General features: G+C 37.7%; 2 protein-coding genes across 3 annotated transcripts in view; one reads left to right on the top strand and one right to left on the bottom strand.

Annotated features, from left to right (window-relative positions):
• Positions 1–1,035: 1,035 nt before the first annotated feature.
• Positions 1,036–23,678, bottom strand: BROX (BRO1 domain and CAAX motif containing). 2 transcript variants are annotated; one of them, XM_023203686.3, is made up of 13 exons: positions 22,825–22,917; positions 20,418–20,534; positions 17,172–17,278; positions 16,839–16,935; positions 13,683–13,778; positions 11,922–11,994; positions 10,521–10,626; positions 8,822–8,911; positions 7,237–7,322; positions 6,353–6,434; positions 5,878–6,028; positions 4,546–4,705; positions 1,036–3,596 (listed from the first exon to the last, which is right to left on the bottom strand). In XM_023203686.3, exons 2-13 carry the CDS (start codon positions 20,516–20,518, stop codon positions 3,510–3,512), a joined length of 1,236 nt encoding a protein of 411 aa, XP_023059454.1. In that variant the 5' UTR covers positions 20,519–20,534; positions 22,825–22,917; the 3' UTR covers positions 1,036–3,509. The 2 variants fall into 2 exon arrangements, with proteins under 2 accessions (XP_023059454.1, XP_023059456.1); XM_023203688.3 differs by lacking the exon at positions 22,825–22,917 and adding an exon at positions 23,299–23,678 and having other exon boundaries at positions 1,041–3,596.
• A 66-nt stretch (positions 23,679–23,744) lies between these two features.
• AIDA (axin interactor, dorsalization associated) overlaps positions 23,745–24,687 on the top strand; it is a 40,944-nt gene continuing 40,001 nt past the window's right edge. The window contains exon 1 of the mRNA XM_023203689.3: positions 23,745–24,034. Within this exon, the coding sequence (XP_023059457.1) occupies positions 23,925–24,034 (110 nt within the window). The 5' untranslated portion in view covers positions 23,745–23,924. The remainder of the gene's footprint in view (positions 24,035–24,687) is intronic.

Here is a 24,687-nt window from a genome sequence, read left to right as displayed (position 1 = left end):
GAGACAAACTACTTGAGAAGCTCTGCATTAGAGAAGCAAATTCAAGTCTGACATCTCAGGCGAGTGCTCTGAAAGTGACTATATAAGATTCTACCAACCTCAAGAAAATCACAGGCATTAGATACATTAAATTGCTGAAGTGATAGCTCTGGCTTTTTGGATATGCACAAATATAGTTTTCTGTTTTATAATTTGTCAACTCCCCTTCCAGATTAACTATTTTGATCCCTTTATTACTACATTCTTAAACAAAAATTTAAATTTTAAACAAATTATTCAAATGTCAAATAAAATCTTTAGATACAAACTTATGGTAACCCAAAGTGACATTCCAAGTTTATTTTACACACATTAAGAGATAAGAAAGGCAGTATTTTCTAAAGCATGATTACTCTAAAAGAATTCTGAATATGGTTTTATTTCTACATGCATTTATACAACTCTAAAAGTGCTGCCTCAAGTGTGCAAGGAATAAAGTTTTCTACAGATTATTGTACAAAGATAATGATAAACTCTTTAGCTTAGCATACCATAGTACAAATACTGCATCATGTTGGATTTTACTAAGCATGAGACATAAACAGGCCAATCAAAATCCTTTGAGGTTAAGAAGTGATAGGTACCAATAAATGTAAGTAGAAACTGAACAAGTCAAGGAGTGTTGAATATTTAATGAACCCATGAAGCATAACACAATTGATGCAAATGTATCTATCATTTTATTTTTTTTGAGGCAGGGCCTCACTCTGTCGCCCAGGCTGGAGTGCAGTGGCATGACTGTGGTTCACTGCACGTGCCACCACACTCAGCGACTTTTTTATATTTTGCAGAGACAGGGTTTCACCACGTTGTCCAGGCTGGTCTCAACTCCTGGGCTCAAGCAATCCTCCTGCCCCAGCCTCCTGAAGTGCTGGGATTATAGGCGTGAGCCACCATGCCTAGTAAAACATTACTGTGAAGAATAATTTTGCACTGTTTTAACTGTTACTGGCTTAGTAAGTATAAAAATATTTGTCAAAAAATGAAAGATCTCAATGAAATTGTAAGTAAAATTACTTTTATTTTCATAAATAAAAAGATAACCCATTATACACTTTTTAGCTGAAGTAACATTGTCACTGCCTATGAAATCCATGTAATAGTTAACAAATAGTTACATCTCTCTATAACCTTCATGCAACTTCTATATATGTGATAATTTCCCAAAATTTCCAACATTTCAAAAAACATTATATATAATGGGATACTTTAGTCACAAAGTGTTACCTTTGCTGAGTCAACAAAATATCGGCTCACGTCAAAGATGCCTACTGATGTAAAGTAATACTAGTATTGCTGCATTTTACAAGTACTAAGCATATTACATTTTCCAGTTCAGACATGGTAGTATTATTCCCAAAACTGTCAATGTGAAAATTTAGTAAGTAGATTAATAAGCACAAGTACCTAAGAGAAATAGGTCCCACAGCCAAGAGAGTAAAGAGCTGACATCAAGTACTATTTGAAGTTTTGTCAGTAAGTGGCACACAACAAACAGACAAGTGATTCTGTAATAAAGACAACATAAAATAGAGATGTAATGAAGTATTTTTTCCATAGATACTGAAATAAAATTAAGTGCCTGTTTAGTTATTACTCCACTTATTCTGGAAACTACAGCTTCAAATATTAATATTATGTTGCAAGCAGTACTTAGTATTTCTATATGTTAAGAAAAAAACCTCACTGAATTTATGTACCTTTTTTTAAGGAGTGTAAACTATGATATATGATGTAAGTAATCCCTTATTTGAATGCTGTATTGATTCAGATTGGCATAATTACTCATTTTTCATAATGAAATGCATATTCCTATTTCAACACTTTATGCAGATTTTACTTATTTCTCACAGGGCTGCTTTGTGGATTCAATGGCTTATCTATGTAAGTGTCCAGCACAGTATCTGGCACACAGTAAGCTTTTAGTGTATGCTACTTGTATTATTTATATTAAGTGAATCAATCTGTCACTTATAATAGAAAAATTATCTAATGCCCCAGAATAATCAAAAGATAAACCTACAGATGTGTGACTTCTGCTAAAGTATTATGCATCCACTATTTCCCAAATTACTAAACTAATTGTTTAAAATGCTACAATCTATTTTTAAGATCATATTGTATCTATATTTGTTCTCTGTTTTTGCTATGGCCTTTGGCCTAAACCAATACAATTCTGACAGGACATTATCAGAAAACCACATAAAAACAATGTACACTGAAATCAGGTAACAAAGGCATCTTACTGTAACTTCTTTAATAAAGAAGTATAGAGTTACCAGTGTAATTCAGGACAATCTACTCATTTAAGTTTAAAGTTTTTTCTTTACATCACGCAATATTTGACTTCAAAAAACATTTTCCATTCTGTCTTCTCTTATATATAAACATTAAGAGCTATTACAAAGTTCAGTCCTCTAAGTAAAAAACGCACTAGAAAAGATATTTGTAAAAATCATTGCAGGGTTACTGATACTGAATGAAGCATGGGGCTACTGGAACAGGGATAAGTTCTTGGATAAGGTCCCAACATACCTATAAAAACTGATTTTTTAGTAAATTATTGATTCTAACATATGTAAAGGATTTGGTGTGATAATTTTCTCATCTTTAACTATAAGTGACTTTTTATCCCCCACCAGAAAAGATAAATGACTGAGAATGTAAGTCTGTGCTCTGATTAACACAACGGAGAAATGGAAAAACTATCTCTGTTAAAAACTGATTCCTGTCATTATTCTGATATCAAGTAAGAGGAAGGAAAATAAATTTTTTTTGTGTGTAGATAGAAAAACATATCTGAGGCCAGGCGCAGTGGCTCACGCCTGTAATCCCAGCACTTTGGGAGGCCAAGGCGGGCAGATCAGCTGAGGTCAGGAGTTCGAGACTAGCCTGGACAACGTGGTGAAATCACGTCTCTACTAAAAATACAAAAGTTATCTGGGTGTGGTGGTATGTGCCTGTAATCCCAGCTACTAGGGAGGCTAAGGCAGGAGAATCACTTGAATCCAGGAGGCGGAGGGTTGCAGTGAGCCGAGATCATGCCCCTGCACTCCAGCCTGGGCAACAGAGGGAGAATCAGTCTCAAAAAAAAAAAAAAAAAAAAAAAAAAAGAAAAAGAAAAACATACCTGAAACCACATGATTTGGGCCTATATTGACCTGAAACTTATTACTATCCAGAGTTTAACAAAAAGACCCAACCCCCAAATACCCAAATATACCCTTTAGAGGCACAATAAAATCTTTCAAATGTTGTCCTGATTAAAAAGGAGAGGCTGAAAACAAAGAAACATCTCCACTGTATTAAAAATCAAGAACAAGTAAGCTGAAGGCAGATAACCCTCTGAATGTAATAGTTATTCTACAAGCTTCAGAGAAATCATTTTGAGAAATAAGAACTGAAATTCTGTGGTTTATCTTATCTCCTGTTAGAGAAATTCTAAGTGCAAACTGTATTTCAGGAGTATTTTAGGAGATGTAGCACCCAGTGTCCTTTTGAGGTTTAATATCTGGTTCTTTCACGGGTTTCACTTCTTCTTCTGGTTTGGGTTTAGTCTAGGGAGAAAAAAACCACAGTTTAAGTACATAAACTAAGATTGAGAAAACAAACACCAAATCTTTTCCACTTCAGACTTTTAAAAGATGCTATATTAAATTATATAACACGGATACTGACAAAGCTATTTCCAGAAACTATAGACCAATTCATTTTAAGATATAATCAGAAAACAACATTTCAGTAGAGATGAAAACCTAGTTTGGTAGGCAAAAATCAAAATACTGGTACTCCTACTCCACGCTCTTTTCTAAGTGAACTATCTATACATGTAGAACCCTAAAGCTTAGACATAACTTATGACAGCAATAGGCTGTCTCTTAGGGCATTATTTTATAGCTGAACAGAATATAGTTATTTTAAGGAATAAATTTTAATATGGAGAGGAAATTAGATAAATACAACTCAATCTCAAGAAAAGAGCAATGGCTGTAAAATAATTCCTGTTCATTTGTCACAAATCCCTAGTGTTTTGGTAGTTAGACCTCAAAATTTCCACTTAATTTACCATTTGATTTAGAACACCAAGATGTACTTAGATATCAATAAATAAAAGCATTCTTATTTTGCCCCTGGATTCACAGAATACTGAAATTAGGCCAAATCTTCAAACACTCTGCAATTTGCTAAAACAGAGTATTGCCATAGCAATACAAACATGGATGATCTTTTCTCCCACATTCTTCTTAAAGGAGGCACTGACAAGTTGTAAAGAGGCAAGATAATGTGTTGAAAAGAATGTCATTACGTAGAAAATCAGAAGACATTTAAGGCTTAGAGGTCTTACCTCTGAGAGTGTTCTACCACAGATTACACTAAGCACTATAACTAGCTAACTTAACATTTAGACAAAGATATGTATCTATTTAGAGAAAAATATCAAAATGCGAACTCTGAATTTTCCTTTAAACTTCTGTGAATGAGAGAGAAAAAAAAAAAATCTCATACACTGTCATCCTTGGGTCTTTTGGTGAGATCAAATGCAGCCAATGTTTCTGGTGTCCACTGAGCACTTGTAGGAGGAAATTCGAAAGGTACAGGCTCTACGAGACCATAATTTGCTTTGAGTTCCAGCTGTGGGGCTTCTGTTGGAATTTTTTGAAAGTAACTGCAAAAAGTAATTTAAATAGCAATTCATTCATTTGTTCATTATTTGAGTGCCTAGTATGTTCAAGGTCCTGTTTGGGACAATGACAATTTAATGATGGATAAGAGGTTTTTCTGCCTCATGTAGAAAAGTGAAAAAGTCAAGAAATTTTGTCAATTACAATGCAATGCAATTGGAGCTACCATGGATGTAGAGTGCCATGAGAATGCAGACAAGGGGAATTAACCCAGAATTAAGTTCTGTGACTTCCAAAGGAAGTGATTAAAGGTGAACTAGGCATGTTTAAGGAAGTGAAAAGCTCAGTATGACTAGATGAAGAACATAAGGGGAAGAGTGTAAGGAGATAAAAGCAGGAATGAGATTGAGTCTACCCACCTACACAGATAGTGATCTACAGTTTGAACAGCACTGATTTAATAATGGAAAACCTCTTGAAAAAAAAACAAGAAAAACTGGAGAGAAAATGTATTTTCCTTCTTTATAGGTAAAAACCAGAGTGAGATGAATATGCAAAGGAGGTTGAGAAGATATATTTAAAACATATGGAGGAAGAACGGCAGGGAAACAGAGTTAAGAGAAAATCAGGATACTGTGAGTGTCCTAATGAAGTGAACTCTACGTTAACAACTCATGTTTTAATTTTAAAGTCTGCTTTTATATATTATCATCCTAAGTAGAATAAAAGGCCCTACACAATTGAACTTTATCACCAATTTAAAGAGAAAATTAATGTGAAATGTAAACACTATATATATTTGAGACAGTGTCTCACTCTTGCCCAGGCGGGAGTGCCATGACTCAATAATGGCTCAGTGCAGCCTTGACTTCCCAGCCTCAGATGATTCTCCCACCTCATCCTCCTGAGTAGCTTGGATTATAGACGTGTGCCACCATGCCCAGCTAATTTATTTGTATTTTCTGTAAAGAGAGGTTTTGCCAAGTTGCCCAGGCTGGTCTCAAACTCCTGGGCTCAAGGGATTAATCCACTCTGGCCTCCCAGAGTGCTGGGATTACAGTCGTGAGCCACCACGCCTAGCCCATAAGTGCTATTCAGCATAAAACTTTTGGGAATAGAGACTAACAAAAATGGTATTACTAAAATACTAGTATTTTAATTATAAATCAATATCAATAATATTAATATTACTAAAATAATATTAAGCTGTACTCACATAAATCCATTTTCTCTCTGACATTTTTCTAAGGTGTTCTTCACAACGTTTCCAAGTTTCCGAAAGAACAGATGTCCTGACGGTTTGACTGTTGGTCCAGGTCCTTTGGTTTCTCCATATTCTTTACACAGTGCTTCCGCCTTTGCATACACTGCATGTGAAAGAGATATAAAGTCTTTTGATTATAATTAACATGGCCCATTTATCCCTATAAGGCTTTAAATTGGAAGTGGTAAGACATTTGCTGCTCTTTACCTAATATAATAGCAATACCAATAATAATACTGTAAGTAGAAGGTGTGGATTTTCTACGGTTCTAGGTTTTTGAAACATTTATTTCTTTTGTCCAATTATGTCACCCATTCCCATTTCCCTTTCATGAACTCAGCCAAAATCTCTTTAAGCACATATTCCCTTTTGTGATAAAGTCATTTGTTTTTTAAAGACGAGTTAATATTCTGGCAGGAATACTCACATTTTTCTGCTTCTTGGAGAGACCTGATTGCTTCACCGCACTTATCACTAGCCAATAAAGTCTCACCATGGTAACAGTAAGCCTGATGAAATAAACAAATTTTTATTCATTCTCTCCCTTCAAGATGCTTTCCCCTATTATTGTTTTATGTATCTATCAGATAAATTAGTATCTTCACACACTGAAGTATCAATGCAATCCCTTACATTTCTTTACTTGAGTAAGCTCTTCCCCAACCTTTGTTCATAGAAAAGGTGGAAATATGTCAAGTCTTGAGCCAAAACAGCCTTCTAACCATGTACTGAGCAAAAGTTATCTGCCGAAATCTGTATTTAAAATTAGGAAATAGTAGATAAAGGAGGAAACTGTGCTAATGCAGAGGAAGAAGGAGGCATAAGAAATATTATCTACTCAGACCTGAAAAAGGTTTTTGATGATCTCTCATATGATACTCTAATTAACAAAACAATTAAGTTTGGTGGGTATAACAGACTGATACGTAACTTCCAAAATGATGTTTATTGATGGTTCTTCACTAAGCTAGGTGATTTATTGTGTGGTATGTCTTAATATTAGAATTAGTAAATATGTTTCTCAATGCACAGAATGAAACAACTGAAAGAATTTCATTAAGTATGCCGAAAGTGGGTTTTGAATCAAACAATAATTCTATTGCTATAATCCACTTCTACAATCCTACATCATCTCTTTCCACCCACTTTAGTTCACAATGGTTGCACTGACTCTCAGTGAACATTTACTGTGAGTTAGCTGTCCATTATTTGTAAAATGCTAATGAAAGACTCTGGTGAGATGAGAGACCTGGCACTCCAAGGACTGGAGAAACAATAATTTACATTGTTTTTAGCATTATGAATACTTACATAAGCTGTGTAGAAACACATCTTCAAGTGAAGATATTTTCTCCATTTGGCAGAATATGCAGGCTCCAAACTGGATAAAGTATGATCTAAAGTTACATTTTAAAAAGCAAAATATAATTTCACCCTGATTCACTAGAAGACTTTTAGTTCATGTGTTCTGATGATAAAAGCAGAAAGAATGCCATTCAAGTCTAAAACTCAAGAATTTAATTTTTTTTTTTTAAAAAACATCTTTACTTGATTTTCCCAAATCTATACTTTCAGTTACACAAGATTGGTTAAATACTATGGCAGCTCTTTGATTTGATGGTTAATACAACTTTAAGTTAAAGATAATGATAAAAACAGATTGTGACCAAGAACTTCAAAGTGAATACTGTTTATACCATTATATTAGCTAATTTAAAAAACGTATATAATATAGCAAATAGTAGACTAGTCACAAGTCAGAAACAGGATACTCTCCTCTCCAACCCCATCACTGAATTTTATATAAAACACACACATATTCACTCACATATCCTTCTACCAAACATCTCTCAAATCTATTTTTTCCTATTTGCTACTTTGCTGTATTTGCCAAAGCTTTCATCATTTCCTTCATAAACTTGAAGAATTTCTTAAGTGCTAAGTTAAGTTAGCCTATTACTCCTTCATGGAGCAAGCCTTTCTCTAATACTGCAACTATAGGGACCTTCCTTAAATTCAAATCCAATCAAGTCAGCCTTTTAGTATTCTAACAGATCCCAAGTATCTACAGAATGAAAGGTCAAAGGCTTACAAACCAATGTTTGATTCCCAAGCAAGCATACTTTTTCAAACTTTTCTCCTACCACTCATCCTGTCTTTCAGGTAAAAGCAACTGTCTGAAGTTTCCAGAATGTGCTAAGTTCTTTCTTATGTCCATACTTACTATAGAATTCTACACCCAAACTCTAAAGCTTCCTAGGAAACATAAGACTTTTATTTACACTTCACAATAAGACTAAAGCATCTTCTTCTAGAGTCCTTCTCTAGCATGCCCAGCTTGTTAAGGTTCCTAATTCACTGCTGTGGTGTCTTACTTCAGGATATAATAATGGGGTGACATGTTCTTCTTCCCTAAACTGCAAATCTTTTCTATTTACCTCTCCTTAGCAACAAAAACAGTAACTATCCCATAAATAAAAACACATGCATGTTTCCTAAATAAGTAAATGAAGAGTAACAGGCTTATCACAGTAGCTGTGTTCTACGCCCAATCTCCCACTTTCTAGCAGTTAAATTACGGGTCATGTTAACTCTCTGGATTTCGGATTCTTGTCTAAAGCATAGTAACTATAAGATTGTTATAAAGACCAAAAAAAATTTTTAAGCAAAAAAAGCTGTATAATGTTATTAGACATCACTGATTTTCCCTTCCATTATAAGTTATGTAGCATACGAAATATGAACAGCTCTATTTTAAATGCGATAAAGTATTACTCCAGTTTTGCAAATAATGACAGAATCTGAGAAACCTTTTGTTTTGTTCCCTATTAATTCAAGATCAAATAAATCTGAAAAGCTAAAGACTAAAAAATGTAAAACAGAATTAGAAGCTTACCAGCTTTTTGATAGAAATTGGCTGTTTCATACGCCAGTGCAGCAATTAGTCCAGGAGCATGTTTTAGTTCAATTGCTCGAGCAATTGTTACTGTAACCAAACACAATAAAGTGAATCTATAATTAAGTTCACTCTATTCATCCTAAACTTAATTATAATAGCAAAAGACAGTCTGACAATCTCTCTGGGATTTTAATACAGTTTGTTAAACGTTTTAACATGCAAAGTTACAGAAAATGCAAACATTAACAAACAAAAAACACTGAGCTTGTTGGTTCTGATGCCATTTCTTTAAATAAATCATCAGTGAATTACTAGCTAATCATAGAGAATCACTACTACAAAACAGCATGACCTAACAGCAAATCCTTTTTTTCGAGACAGGGTCTTGCTGTCACCCAAGCTGGAGTGCAGTGGCTTGATCATGGCTTACTGCAGCCCTTGGGCTCAAGTGATCCTTCTGCCTCAGTCTCCCAAGTGGCTGAGATTACAGGTGTATGCCATGGCACCTGGCTAATTTCTTTTTCTTTTTTTTGAGATGGAGTTTTACTCTTGTTGACCAGACTAGAGTGCAATGGCGTGATCTCAGCTCACTGCAACCTCCACCCCCCAGGTTCAAGGGATTCTCTTGCCTCAGCCTCCTGTGTAGCTGGGACTGCAGGCATACGGCACCATGCCCAGCTAATTTTGTATTTTTTAGTAGAGACAGGGTTTTTCCATGTTGGTCAGGCTGGTGTCGAACTCCCGACCTCAGGTGATCCGCTTGCCTAGGCCACCCAAAGCACTGAGATTACAGGCGTGAGCCACCACCACGCCCAGCCAACTGGCTAATTTTTTAAATAACTTTTTATAGAGATGGAGGTCTTGCCATACTGCCTAGGCTGGTCTCAAACTCCTGGGCTCAAGCAATTCTCCTGCCTCGGCCTCCCAAACTGCTGGGATTACAGGTGTGAGCCACCAGCCCAGCCATCTTCAGAGGAACACTAGAGTTTGAAATAAAGAAAAACGAAAGCCTACAAAGTTTCTTAACTGTTTCAGGCTGAGTGTCATTATTACTTGCCATTGAAAAGTGAAGACTTTAAGGTAAGCCAAAGAGTGAAAGAGAAAAAAGAATGAGCACAGGAGAGACAGAAAAGACGAATTAAAGAATTAATGTTGTACTGTCAGAAATAACGTGAAATCAAAATCCTCTTAAAAAGAGCCATTAAACTGTAAGGCCTTTTTCCTGCTAACTAAGAGTGAAGGCAAATGCTAAAGGTAAACTTATTCCTCATTCAAAAATTTCTCAAAATCTAAAACCTGATTCTAGTTAATTCTGATTTTTATTTATTAATTAATTTTTTTGAAACAGGGTATCACACTGTTGCCCAGGGTGAAGTGTAGTGGCATGGTTCTGCCTTACTACAGCTTTGACCTCCCAGGCTCAAGCGATCCTTCCCATCTCAGCCTCGTGGGAAGCTGAGACTACAGGCATGTGCCACCATGCCCAGCTAATTTTTGTATTTGCTGTGGAGCTGGGGTTTTGCCACATTGCCCAGGCTGGTCTTGAACTCCTGGGCTCAAGTGATCTGCCCACCTTGACCTCCCAAAGTGCTGGGACTACATGCATAAGCCACAGTGCCCAACGTCTGATTTTTAAAGAGGAATTCAATGACAATATAGACTTTCATTTAAAAAAATCTTACAATATTTAGGATACCTTCTTGAGCTTCAGCCTGACATTGAATAACGTATGCTTCTATGAGTCGTGACTCTAAATCTCTTCCTTTTTCTGCAGGTGTAATGAGTTTTGGGGTATGACTTTCCTGAGAACAACAACAAAAAAGACAAAAAATAAAGCAGCCAGATTTTATTTTAATCCAGTTGTTAGAGATGAAGAAAATGAAAATTACGAGACATTCAATTTGGATGCATAGCAGAAATTCGGGGTATAAACAAAAACTATAACAACCTAACAACAGTGAGCTTATAAAGAATAAAAGTTCCTGTGTACTAAAACAGCTTTTATAAGAACAAGAAATTCAAGAGCAAAATTTAAGTCATGATAGATTGCTGAGATACCTAAGTCACACTATCATCTTGAAAAACGTTAACTGAAATAGTAACCTAAATTCCTTTTGCAGGATAGCCTGAAATGTTCATTCACATTAATAATTAAAGATATAAAGAGGCTGGGTGCGGTGGCTCACGTCTGTAATCCCTGCACTTTGGGAGACTGAGGTGGGTGAATCACAAGGTTAGGAGTTTGAGACCAGCCTGGCCAGCATGGTGAAATCCTGTCTCTACTAAAAAATAAAAAAAATTAGCTGGGCGTGGTGGCGGGCACCTATAATCCCAGCTACTCGGGAGGCCGAGGCAAGAGAACTGCTTGAACCGGGAGGCAGAGATTGCAGTGAACCAAGATCGCGTCACTGCACTCCAGCCCAGGCAACAGTGCAAGACTCTGTCTCAAAGAGAAAAAAAAAAACCCACTACAATTCTACATCTAACTCAGGATCAGAGTTTTCTAATCACTAGAAAAGCATCGTATTTTAACATGAAAAAACTCAACACTGGCCTCTAGGAGGCCTTCAATAAAGTGATTTAATTAGGATGAACTGGGGAGACATTGCTTAAAAGACACGATATTCTTTCTTCTAATTCCCATCACATCTCCTGGCAATTTAATATAATTAGAGTGCACTGATTGTCCCTCTGATATTTTTAGTGAGATACAGAGAATACAATCAGAAGTTCAGTTTCGCAGAATCAGGACTGCTCCTGGTAACTTCTGTGGAGAGTAAGGAGGTAGGTAAGAACCATCAATACTTCTGCTTTCTTTTCTCCTATGTTTTTAAGGACACAGAAAAATAAGCAGAGCACTAAAACTTTAGTTTTCTAATTAGAAAAGTCACTGGTGATTTTAAAACAAAAATGGAGACATTTAATATTTAGTAACTGGCTGCACTCATCAATAACATACTTAACATAAGGTAAACAGAACACATAGTACCTTTTTTAATATAATGAAACAATTCTTTCCCCATATCCCCCAAAAAGAAAAATTACTCAAGAATTAAAGCATTAAGAACAAATAATGGTTTTTGTTTGTTTGTTTTACCTTTAAATGTTTAAAAATCCCAGCTGCAATCTTTAGGCTTCGATGAACTTCTTTTGCTTCATCTTCTGTTATACTTAAAGATAGGGGTTACATTAGTTAGAGGATGAATTCCATTTCTGGTATTAAAACATAACAACCAATACATTATTATATATCCAAAGTAGTCATTTATGTTTCTCACTGCTAATTTTCTTCCTTTTAAAAAAATCTAATTTTGAGGCCAGGCAGGGTGGCTCACACCTGTAATCCTAGCACTTTGGGATGCTGAGACGGGCAGATTGCTTGAGGCCAGAAGTTTGAGACCATTCTGGCCAACATGGCAAAACCCTGTCTCTACTAAAAATACCAAAATTAGCTGGGTATGGTGGCAGGCACCTGTAATCCCAGCTACTTGGGAGGCATGAGAATCACTTGAACCCAGGAGGCGGCAGTTGCAGTGAGCCGAAATCGTGCCACTGCACTCCAGCCTGGTCTGACGACAGAGCAACACTCCATCCACCCCCTATCAAAAAAAAATTAATTTTGACACCTAGAAAAGGAGCAAATGCACATGAAATGTACATTTATAGAAAACTCGTAACAACTGTAAAGGATTTTGAATGCCAAGCCAATCAGTATTCCACTATTCAAAAAGGTCTTGAAAACAAGTATATGACATAAAGGTAACATTAAGATGGCAAAAGTCTATCAATATGTCTCCAAAAAGACACTACAAATGAAAAACAAGTATATGACATAAAGGTAACATTAAGATGGCAAAAGTCTATCAATATGTCTCCAAAAAGAAGATACTACAAATGAAAAAAGAGAGACGCTAACTAGGGGTAAAATCTGCAGCCAGGCATGGTGGATCACGCCTGTAATCCCAGTACTTTGGGAAGCCAAGGCAGGAGAATCACTTGAAGCCAGGAGTTCAAGACCAGCCCAGGAAACATAGTGAGACCTAACCTCTACAACAAAACAAAACAAAATAAAATCCGGACAAAGCCTTCTTACTTTTCCTTACAGAAATTTGTACATAAATAAGACAAAATATTACATATTTAACGCATATACATGCTTAAGAAACACATAGATATACAATGGTAGCTATAATCATTACTCTGCTCTTATTTTAATCACCTAATTTACTTTAGAGATAATTTTACATCAGCACATAAAATCTGACATCATTTTCAAGTGGTTGCATATTGTTTCCATGTATGGATGAACTATAAATTGACAGTTTCCTATTGCTGTATCAACTATTGCTATTATAAAAATTGTATCACCTTTTATAATTCTTTAATCCTTCAAAACATCTTTTCACATACTATTAGCCTTCTGTATTTGTTTTCTGTGAATTGCCTGTTCATGTCCTTTGCTTTTCAATTGATTTGAGGGTCTTTCCTTTGCTGATTTATAAGAGTATACGTTATAAAAACAATGTATCATATGAATTGCAATGTTTTTGACCAATCTTGACATTTGTTTTTTAACTTTGTTTATGGTCCTTTGATGTAGTTAAATAGTCATGCTTTTACCTTATGGTTTCTAGATTTGGGGTCTTACTTAGCAAGACCTTCCATATGACAAGACTATTAAAATTTATTTTACCTCTTAACACTAGGTGCCATAATTCTGACACTCAAAATACTAACATTACAAGGCAATCCTTCACATGTCCAAAGTGGTACTTTTTAAAATAGATTTTTAAAATAATGAAGCACCATATACTTGAAAAATAAAACAGATATACACAATCCTCTCCTTTTAACTTACTTTTCTTTTCCAGCCAGTCTTGAAGCATATTTGGTATACCATAAAGCTACATTAAATCCCATGGAAATTAATTCAAAAACAGCATCCTGCTGGGCACTGGAATTATAAACACGGATCATTAGGTTCTGTCAATTATCAAGACATCACACCATGAAGCCTATTGGACATCCGACTCAAAAGTACAAAGAAGTATATGCCAACTGGTATGTATGAGGAAAATGGCTGTGTTTCATATAGATGGGGAGATAAGACATACAGCTAATTAACTACAAATGCCTAAGTATAATGGTCCAGAAGGTACTATGTACTTAATAATAAGCATGGGAATAGGAGTTCCCAAAGTTTACTGTACATAGAGTAGCTTTTAAAATACAGATTTCTGGGCCTTATCAGAAAGCCTGAGATGGGGCTTAGAATCTGTATTTTTAACAAGTACTCAATCGATTCTCAAAGGTGTGGCTCTTATACAACATTTTAGAAAAATCAAATTCAGAGGATAGTTTCGGGCTAGAATAATTAAGAAGGTTTAATGGTATATATAAAATCTGAACTGTCCCTGGAAAGACGACTAGAAGGGAAGCAAAAGGACATCCCAGCTAAGGAAACAATGCCATCAAAGGACAATAGGAGTATAAAAATTTTTCAGATAGAAGTGACCCAATGAGCTTGACTGAAGCGATGGTATGTAAACAAGAAATGAAGGGAAAGAAGTGCAAAAAGAAAGCTGAAGGCAAACTGTGTAAGATTCTGAATGCTTAGCCAATGAGTATTCCAGAAAAAGGTCCTGAACACAAGTATATTTTATACCTTGTTTGTTTGCTTCAGATTCTAAGTATGAAATAAAGATGGCAAAAGCATATCAAGCAAATAAGATATTCATAACAATATATATTCACTACTGTTCTTAGAAGAACCTGAAAATTTTTTACACATGATCTCATTTATCTCAACTGATGAAGAAAGCAGAATATTCTTATTTTACACATGCAATACGAAGACACAGAAAAGCTGCCCAAAAAGAAGAAGAAACCAGAATTATCGCTCTACTTTTTATTTTTTAGTTACTTGTTGACCCTGTCTTAAGAGAAATGGAGATATGGGAACTTTTTAAGAGAAAAAAAAAAGTGTTATATGTAGTAACTAAATCATAATGTCTAAACTATCGTTTACTATAGATTGTAACATCCAAAAATGACAGTTATGAACAAACTTCTCAAAACAGTTTTATCCTCCTGAAAAAAAATTTAACACATAGTGTAATAGCTTATTCTTTTCTGCACGGAAACTATCAAATGAATTACATCTGGAGATCTAGTGGACATGTCTAGTTTATAACTTTACCTTTAAATAATATAACGGTTTGGCTAATTTATGTGAAGTCTCATAAATAACTCTCTTCCTTTATAATCTTTCATTTATGTCAACATGCCTTGCTTCCAAACACTCCATTTCTATGATACCACATAAAAGTAGTAGTCATAGCATCTATAATGGAAAAAATATTTTTCAGAACAGATAAACTCACAACATAATCTCTACTGAGTAAGTAGCAATCAAGAATAAAGTAATTTAGAAGCCTCACTTGTGCTGTATATTTAGTATTAAAGTCTTCATCACATAATTCTTCACGATCTCATACAACTGCTGAAAAAAGGTTAAATAGTAGTTCACTTTTTTCTTTCTTTCTTTTTTTTGAGATGGACTCTCACTGTGTTGCCCAGGCTGGAGTGCAGTGGCAGTGGTGTCATCTCAGCTCACTGCAACCTTGGCCTCCTGGGTTCAAGCGATTCTCCTGTCTCAACCTCCCAAGTAGCTGGGATTATAGGCACCTTCCACCACGCACAGCTAGTTTTTGTATTTTTTAGTAGATACCGTGTTTTACCACATTGGCCAGGTTGGTCTCAAACTCCTGAACTCAAGTGATCTGCCTGCCTCGGCCTCCCAAAGTGTTGGGATTACAGGCATGAGCCACTGTACTCGACTTTAGCTCACTACTACACGGAAGCAATATGTGGCATGCTTGGAAAAGCACCAAATTTATGAAATGCACACGTTATAGAATCTGTCAAAATAATGACAGAGGTTTGATTCTTTAAAAAAGTCTTAATTCAAAAAAATTCCTTAATTTTGGATTAAAAACAAATGGGTCACATTAAAAAACAGAAAACAAGGTCTTAGAAAATCTGAGTATCCCAGAATATTATGAATTCTACATAAAATATTCCCAAGGAAGGAAGAAAGGAAATGAATATTTAATGAATGTCTTATAAGCCTAGTACTGTTATCAGTCACTTAACAAAAATTTTCTTATTTTGCTTCTCACAAAATACTGTATCTGTAGCCTCAAGATACAGTTGAAGAAGCAGATGTTCATGCAGTAGAAAAAGGACTTGCATCTAAATATGTACAAACCCAGTGTTCATACTCTTTCCACTATAATGTATAGCCTGCTCTGGTCTTTCAGCAACCTCCACTCCTTCCTTTGTTTTTATAAAATAGTAATTCTAAAGCAAATTGAGATGAAAATATATGGGCATTTAAACAACAAAATAGTGTTGAAAAACAGTAGGTAAGTAAAAATTAACATCTTTATGATCCATTTCCTGTTATAATTAGACCTATTAGAAATAGTTTCAAGTGAGTGATAAGCTCTGAAGAGAAGTTTTTAAAAAGAGTAGAAATAGGGAAGAGAGATAAGGAAGAAAACACCTACTGTTAATCAAGAGTATGAAGTTGGAGAGAAAGAATGAGACAGAGAAAGACTAATGGAAGACACATGACATATCCATCAGCAAAAGAAAAGTAAGGGAAAAACTTAAAATTCTGCTCAGCTTGAATGTAGGCACACATGGAATCTCAGTTTGGGTTCTAAATCCTCAAATCATCCTTCGTGTGTTATTAAAGGTCAAGGCTGTTCAACTATAGTTGACATTTGTATTGATTACCTCAAAAATAGATTTGTTTGGGAGAAACAAATTATATTTTTACTTACTATGTACTAGGATTGAGCTCAAATTCTTTTAATTAATTTCCTGGTAAGAGAAAATGCCGAGCAGACCTGTATTTTTCTTCTCCAAATACAGAGCTATGAGTTAACCACTGGCTACACAGTTACAAAAACTGGCTCCAATTTAGTACTACCTTAGTGTTGCTTACCTTGGAACCTGTCCTTGTAAGGTATCAGTCCACTTGAAATTTTGAATATATCGTAACTTGCTTTCTTGGGTAGATTCATCCAAAGAATTTATGAAACCTACAGAAAAGTACAAGACATTTTAGTTTTGTACTTTTGAGTGTTCTGAAATATTGAGTGTTCTGTTTGGAAAAATTTTCAGATTACTTTTCCAGGTATCTGAATGAAACTTCCTTGCCCTTTTACAAAGAATATAGTCTAGAAGAGTAAACTAATCAAATTTGAAAAGTCAAAGAATTAAATGTAAACTTCTAGACAGTTTTTTAAAAAACCTCAAGTTCATATAAATAACTAACCTTGTAAAAGTGAAAAATATGAATCTGCTGCATTCTTCATCATTTCTGGATTACAGTTCAAATCAGTGAACAGTTCAAGGAGTCGTGCCCTGGATGACCTCAAGTCACTTATAAGAGATAGAAAAAGATAGTAAAGTTAGCTGTACTGCAATCAATCTCACATAAAAGCGGTTTTCAGGTTTCAATGTAAAAGCTTTAACACACACACACACACACACCAGGTTTCAACGTAAAAGCTTTAAAACACACACATGCATGCACATGCCCACCTCCTCTAAGGGATTACCAAATACACAGAAATAAATTTAATTAGAACTAAATCTAGAGAAAAAATTTCTAATAACTGTTTTAAAAGCTGTACTAAAATAAACTCAGACCAATTAAAGAGGCAAATACTGAATTCAATTACATAATAAAAATGTATAGCAAGTTTTCATTAAAAAACAAACAAATGCATGCATTTAAGATGTGGGGAGAGAAGAATGAATAAAAAATTAAGCAGTTCACAATAAGTTTCCTGAAAAATGAAAATTTATCTGTGTATCATTTTAATATCTCCTTAAAGTTTCTAAATCTGACATAAAACACAAAAATGTGAAAATATACTGCATAAAAATATCTTAAAAATAAAATTACATTATATATAATTACATATTCTTGACGTATAATTCAATATATACGTCAAGAATATGCAAAAATGTGGCCATTAGTTGTTTTAAAACTGCTCCCTAATCTATATTCTCCTTTACTTCTCTACAGCAATAAATGTTGTAGATCCACTTTTTCCTTCTTGAAATTATTTCTCCTTTGATTCCAGTAACACCAAATTTTCCAGGTGCTCCCCTTATCATTTTAAAGTTCCTTTTATATTTTTTTCTGTGTCTCCTTTTCATTCCCAACTCCAGAAATGTTCAGTCTTTGGCTTTCTGGTTTTCTCTCTTTTGAGATCTCATCGATTAGTATAGCTTCAACTATATTAATTCCTAGCTCTCCATCGTTAGCTTTCACTTGGTTCTATTTCAGTTCCAAATCGAATTCAGAAGGCAATTAGCTTAGTGAGGCTTCCGAAATTACAATACATGGATATGACCAAAGACCCTTGAAATATGTGTAAATCATTAAAGAAAGACTAAATTTAAATGAGCATCAAGAGAGTAGAGGCTATATATCCAGAATTTGGTAGGTGCGTAGGATAAAGCACATATTCAAAATTACTTGTTGAGTGGAAGAATACTAACTTTTCAAATATTTTCTTTTGAGATTTAGATTAAGGTAGCAGTGATGTTTAGAAGAAAGCACAGACTTAATCCTGAATGGTCTAGATGTAGTACTTATTCATTGGTACTAACTCTAAGGAGGCTCATTCCAAGAAGTGTATGTATGTATTGCCAATTACAAACAGCAGACTGAAAATGTGACTGGCTATCTTACGAATTAATCATTGTTTGAGGTATATCTCTAGAAGCTGGAAAGTGATTCAATTCCTAGACTAGGCAGAAATTTGAATCCTTAAAGCCTATTCTGCACTCAAATAATTTGCTAGCTATTTCCATACTGATGCTTGATCATCACCTACAGCTCAACTTGTAAAGTTCTATTCATCTTAAATTATAGAATTTGAGAAAAATGTACCTCAGATATACTTAATTGAGGCTGTTCATTTTATGGATTAGGAATTAAGCTCAAAGAAGTTAAGGGACTTGCCCAATGGTACAGATAAAACAGCTAAGCTGGGACTTGCCTCCAGGAGTCTAGATCAGAGGTTGACAAACTACAAACTGTAACCGGTTTTTGTATACTCCACAGCTTATTTTTGTTCAGTCCTCAAACTAAGAATGGTTTTCACATTTTTAAAAGGCTTGTAAAAATGAACAAAGAATAATATGCAACAGTGACTGCATGTGGACCACAAAGCCTAAAATAAATACTATGCAGCTTTCAAAAAAAGTTTGAGGACCATTGGTTTAGATTAATAAGCCGATTATCCTATATTTTGTTGTAATCACTTCTTCCCATAAAAGCGGCAAGTCTTCAGATTTTCCTTTATTGGCACCACCAATGTCTTAATCATTTAGGTTCTGTATCTCATATAGACTGAATCCTTTTCAGCCTCCCAAGGCAAATTAAGTTAATCAGGTCCATTGACTCCTCCTTCAAAACATCTTTTGCATTTATCGCTTTCGTTTCAGCCAAACTGCTCTACTCACTATCACTAGCACAAAGGTTTTCCTGACAGAAATAACCTTCTCCTCTCCCCTCTGACAATCTAAATCAAGAATACCCAAATATTTTTTTCGAAAGCACCAAATAGTAAACATTTCAGGCTTTTCTGGTAATAAGGTACCCATTGGAACTATTCAATTCTGGTGTTGTAGAGGAAAACAGCCAGAGGCAACCATACACAGTATGTGATTTGGGGCTGGCTGTGTTCCAATAAAAACAACCAATGATCCAAATCCATAGGACAGTTTGCCAACCCTTGATCTAAGCCATACAATTCATTTAAGACCTATCACAAGTACTTTTTCCTATGTGAACACTTTGAAGGCATTTCAGGTCATAGGGATCTCTCCTCTCCCTACTCTGAAGTCAAGAAGTTTAATATGTGGCCAATTTAAAATGTCCCCATACAGCTGGGCATGGTGGCTCATGCCTGTAATCCCAGAACTTTGGGAGGCCGAGGCGGGTGGATCACTTGAGGTCAGGAGTTTGAGATCAGACTGGCCAACATAGTGAAAACCTGTCTCTACTAAAAGTAGAAAAATTAGCAGGGCGTGGTGGCGGGCGCCTCTAATCCCAGCTACTTGGGAGGCTGAGGCAGGAGAACTGCTTGAATTGCTTGAACCTCTGCCAGGAGGCAGACGTTGCAGTGAGCCAAGATTAAGCCATTGCACTCCAGCCTGCATGAAAACAGTGAAACTCCATCTCAAAAAATAAAAACAAAAATAAAAAATAAAAATTTTCATACACTACTTTGTGTAGTCTCTTGTACTGCTGTAATACACAGATTAACTGTTTTACTATGATTGCTTTAGCCTCTCTGGGACTCATTTACTGATCTAAAATTAAGGATCCAGGGCTAGAAGACTACCAAAGTTTAAATAATCTATGATTTAACTGTTTACATGTTATTTATAAATTTATAACGAACTTAAAGTTAGAAACAGTGTGTTACATATTATTGTATTGCCCATGGAACCAAAAAAAGTACCTTGCATCTAAGAGTGGTTTAATCAGTAAACTTACCTGCATATTTTTGAAGCAGAAGGGCCAGTGACTACACCATAGTAATTAAAAGACACAGGAGCTGTGGCTTTTAATGGGTTCCTATGAAACCAATGGGTCATTTTCTCCAGACGTTTTCTACAGACAAAAAAGTAAAAAATGTATAAAAATTAAATATAAAATATTTAATAAACAAGGTAAATAGTATAAAAATTTATTTCAATAGTATAAAAATCTAATTCAAAAATTAGCCTGGCTAAATTTTGTATTTTTAGTAGAGACGGGGTTTCACCATATTGGCCAGGCTGGAATCAAACTCTTGACCTCAAGTGATCCACCCGCCTCGGCCTCCCAAAGTGCTGGGATTACAGGCGTGAGCCACCGCGCCCGGCCTCAGGTATGTTTTGTCTATTTATGATGGTCTATGTTCAAATCAGGCCTATAGAAAAAAGCAGAACAGAATTTGAAAATCTGCCCACAATAACTTCAATGTTAACATACCTATATAGGAGCAGTAATGTTTAAACTCTAACATACATAAAAATCACCTGGGGGTGGGTGGTTTTGTCAAATGCAGGCTCTAAGTCATTAGCCTGGGGCAGGACCTGAGATGCTGATGCTGCTGGTCCCCACACACTTTTGAATAGCAAAGTACTAGATTTTGGTTGGACAACTGCAAGTAAAAAGGGCACAGGACCAGATGAATGTAATTTCCAAAACGGGTTCAAATGGTAACCCTGATTATATTGCTAAGGCTACTTGTAATAAGTTTCAAGTTAATTGCTGTATTTCAGACATATCGCTGACAACAGTGGATTGGTTATAACATGTGTTCTACAATAAAATGTACTTTCCAAAAAATATCTAAAGAATATTCTTAAAATAAAAATGTAATACAATACTTGACCAATAAATTCTATTATAAAATGAAAACACTGGGCTGGGTGTGGTGGCTCACGCCTGTAATCTCAGCACTTTGGAAGGTCGAGGTGGGTGGATCGCTTGAGCTCAGGAATTTGGGACCAGCCTGGGCAATGTGTTGAGACCCCGTCTCTACAAAAATCAGCCGGCCATCGTGGCCACGCCTGTGGTTCTAGCTACTGGGGAGACTGAGGGGGGAGGATCCCTTGAGTCCAGGAGATGTAGGCTGCAGTGAGCCCTGATCTCCCCATGGCACTCTAGCCTGGGCGACAGGGCAAGATCCTGTCTCAAAAAAGGAAAAAAAAAAAAAAAAACAAAAAACGACCTAAGTGAGATGCCAACTTAAAAAAAAAAAATGAAGTTCCATACCTTCTACTTAAAAAATAAATGCGCGGTGGCTCACGCCTGTAAGCCCAGCACTTAGGGAGGCCGAGGCAAGAGAATCACACAAGGTCAGGAGATCGAGGCCATCCCGGCTAACACAGTGCAACCCCATCTCTACTAAAAGTACAAAAAAAAAAAAAAAAATTTGCCGGGCGTGGTAGCAGGCGCCTGTAGTCCCAGCTACTCAGGAGGCTGAGGCAGGAGAATGGCGTGAACCCAGGAGGCGGAGCTTGCAGTGAGCTGAGATCGCGCCACTGCACTCCAGCCTGGGCGACAGAGTGAGACTCCGTCTCAAAAAATAAAAACAAAAAAACAAAAAAGCAGCATGTCTTGTCTAAATGTCCTTGAGTAGGCAGTGCAGCAGATTATACGGAGAAAGCCAAGGCGAAGACCTAAACATGGCAATTAGCTTCCAGGAAGTAACAAAGAAATTCTGGTAAGGTTTACTTAATTTTAAGGCACTGTACAAGCCTGACAATCGACTTTTCCTATTAGAAAATAATGTTGGCTGCACAGTCTATGAAATGCCTACATTAAGTGCTTCCTTTATGTTATTTATTTATTCATGACAAAGCCTGTTTTGAGGAGCACCACATATTTAACGAATAGAGAACGCAGTGTGTACCCAATGAAAAACTGAGCAGGTTTATTTAGGACTCGAAACATTTAACGAGCTATTTCAGAAAATACCATCTTCTACACATCTTCCATATAAATTCCGATAGCCTAATACAGCATCTACGTGCCTACAAATAAACTTAGAGCTAGTATCACACTCAGCACTTGATGCTGCGTAATCTTCCACAAATACTTCTTTTAATGTGGCCTCCTATTTCCTGGATGAAAATGTCTGAAGTTTTGCGTATCTTTACTTCAGGAAAGAAGAGGGTAAGTTTCTGCCCCATCTTCTCCCCTTCTGTGACCCGGCGCTCTTCAGTTTTCGGGAGTTCCTAGGGTGGGATAGAAGGAGGACACACCCACCCGCAGGGACAAGGGTGTGACTTTAGAGCCACCAATACAACATTCGGATCGAAGCTGTACGCTAACACACTTCCACAAGAGGACTCCCGTTCCTGACAAGGGATCCCCACTTCGGAGGCCCCCAGTCCCCCGAGTAACCTACCTGAGCGCCGCCCCCGAGCTCTGAGGGCCCACTTCCTGTTTACCACCCAGCCTCTTCCTCCCGTGCCCAGTCCCGTTCGAGGCGGCGGGCGGCGACCGTGCGCACGCGCCAACACTTGAGTTCTCCTCTTTCCAAACAGGCATTTTTGTGGAAAGCCGATACTGTCAACTCGGAACAAGTGGCCAGACAACGGCCGAACGAACCCCAGCTTAGCTTTTACTATAAGCTCTCCAAAGACCGATGGAGATGCGGGGCAAGGGGATTCAGCGAATCTAGCTGTTAATGCTACTGATTTGTGGGGACCAATATGGATTTTCTTTCTGTCGTTTGTTTCAAGGCATTAGAAGGAGACTTTCGGTTCGCTGTCCAGGGGTCTATGGAGACCAATGTAAAAGGTGGTGACCCTATTGCTTGAGACTCCGGAGAAACAGCGGGGGGTATTACTGAGAAAGAGCCATCCTCTGACATACTTACCAAATTCTCAGAGTCGGTACAGCAGTTCTTCTAAGGGAAGAAGGGCAATATCTGAGTCCACAAGCGAGGAAAAAGAGGGAGTCGGAGAACCAAGACTACAAAACCAGAGTGACGAAAAGCCAGGCCGGCGCCAAGTCGGAGTCACGTGGCCCGGCGGCCATGACAGCTACCGAGGCGGTAGTGCGCGCAGTTCAGGGGCGCGGATTGCCGCGGCGTCACAGTTCCCTCAAAACGCTCCGTTCTTCAGCTCTTTCTAACTTCTCCTCCCTCGGTTTTCCTTCTGAGCTATGGTCTTTTTCCCAGATAGGAAGAGAAGAGTTGCCCCTGCCTGCGGAGCCGAGGGAGGATGCCGCAATAGCGATGGCGGCCCTCGGCGGAGTGGGGCGGCCTCAACCAAACGCGGGGCGGGGCCTCAGGGGCGGGGTCTCGGCGGGGCGGTCGCTTTGGAGCCGCAAAGTTTGGCTGTGGCGGCAAATGGGCTTGGGCGGCTCCTCGGCGGGTGGCGGTGGTGGCCGTAGCGGTTCCTCCTGGCCCTGTTAATGTCGGGGCCAGGCCCGGGGAGGATGGCGCCCTAGAACCCGGCCTTGCTGGGGTAGGGGCGGGAGGGGTCGGGGTGGGGACCGGCCATGTCGGAGGTGACCCGGAGTCTGCTGCAGCGCTGGGGCGCCAGTTTTAGGAGAGGCGCCGACTTCGACTCTTGGGGCCAGCTGGTGGAGGCGATAGACGAGTATCAGATGTGAGTGACTAACCGCGGGAGCGGGCCAGACCGGCTCCAGTCGTGCGCCTCTCCCTTGTTTCTGTCGGTGTCTCTCATCACTGTATCTGCCAGCCAAGGCTTCTCAGGGTGGGGCCCCGCAGGCACTGGGGCTGAGATCCCTCGCCACCAGCCCCAGCGAGACTGCTCTGGGGACAAGGGCTCCGCTCTCTGGGGTGACTCGCCTTCTTCCCCCTCCGCCTCCGCAGGGACAGTTCCATTCAACAGGTAGCCCTTCTTTCCTGGGGCTCCGGCCCTAGTAGGCTATCTACTTAGTTCCTTTCCACGGTCTCACGGGTCCACCACTTGGCAGTCAGTTTCCTTTCCTCCTCCTCTCCCAGGTTCCCCTTCCTTGATTTCCCTTTGAAATTCTCTGAGGAATACTTGTGTGTTCTCCGCCCACGTTCCAAGAATGAGTGGCCTTGCTCTGTGTGTGTCTTCCTCCATGTGTAGGAAAGGAGGGAACTGGTTGCGATTGAGGGGAGGGGGTTCCCCAGGAAGCAGCGAGGGCCAGGGATACCTCTTCTGCCAAAAGAAGGGTCTCCTCTCGCGCTCCTTCTCCACCCCTCTTTCTGGTGAGCCGTGTTTTCAGAATTCCACCTCGATTTCGTTTCGGTTTCTGGGACTGTTATTTG

The sequence above is a fragment of the Piliocolobus tephrosceles genome, chromosome 1, assembly GCF_002776525.5.
Source record: "Piliocolobus tephrosceles isolate RC106 chromosome 1, ASM277652v3, whole genome shotgun sequence".
Lineage (NCBI taxonomy): Eukaryota > Metazoa > Chordata > Mammalia > Primates > Cercopithecidae > Piliocolobus > Piliocolobus tephrosceles.
The sequence above is the reverse complement of the archived record's forward strand: the minus strand, read 5'-3'. Positions and strand labels throughout refer to the sequence as shown.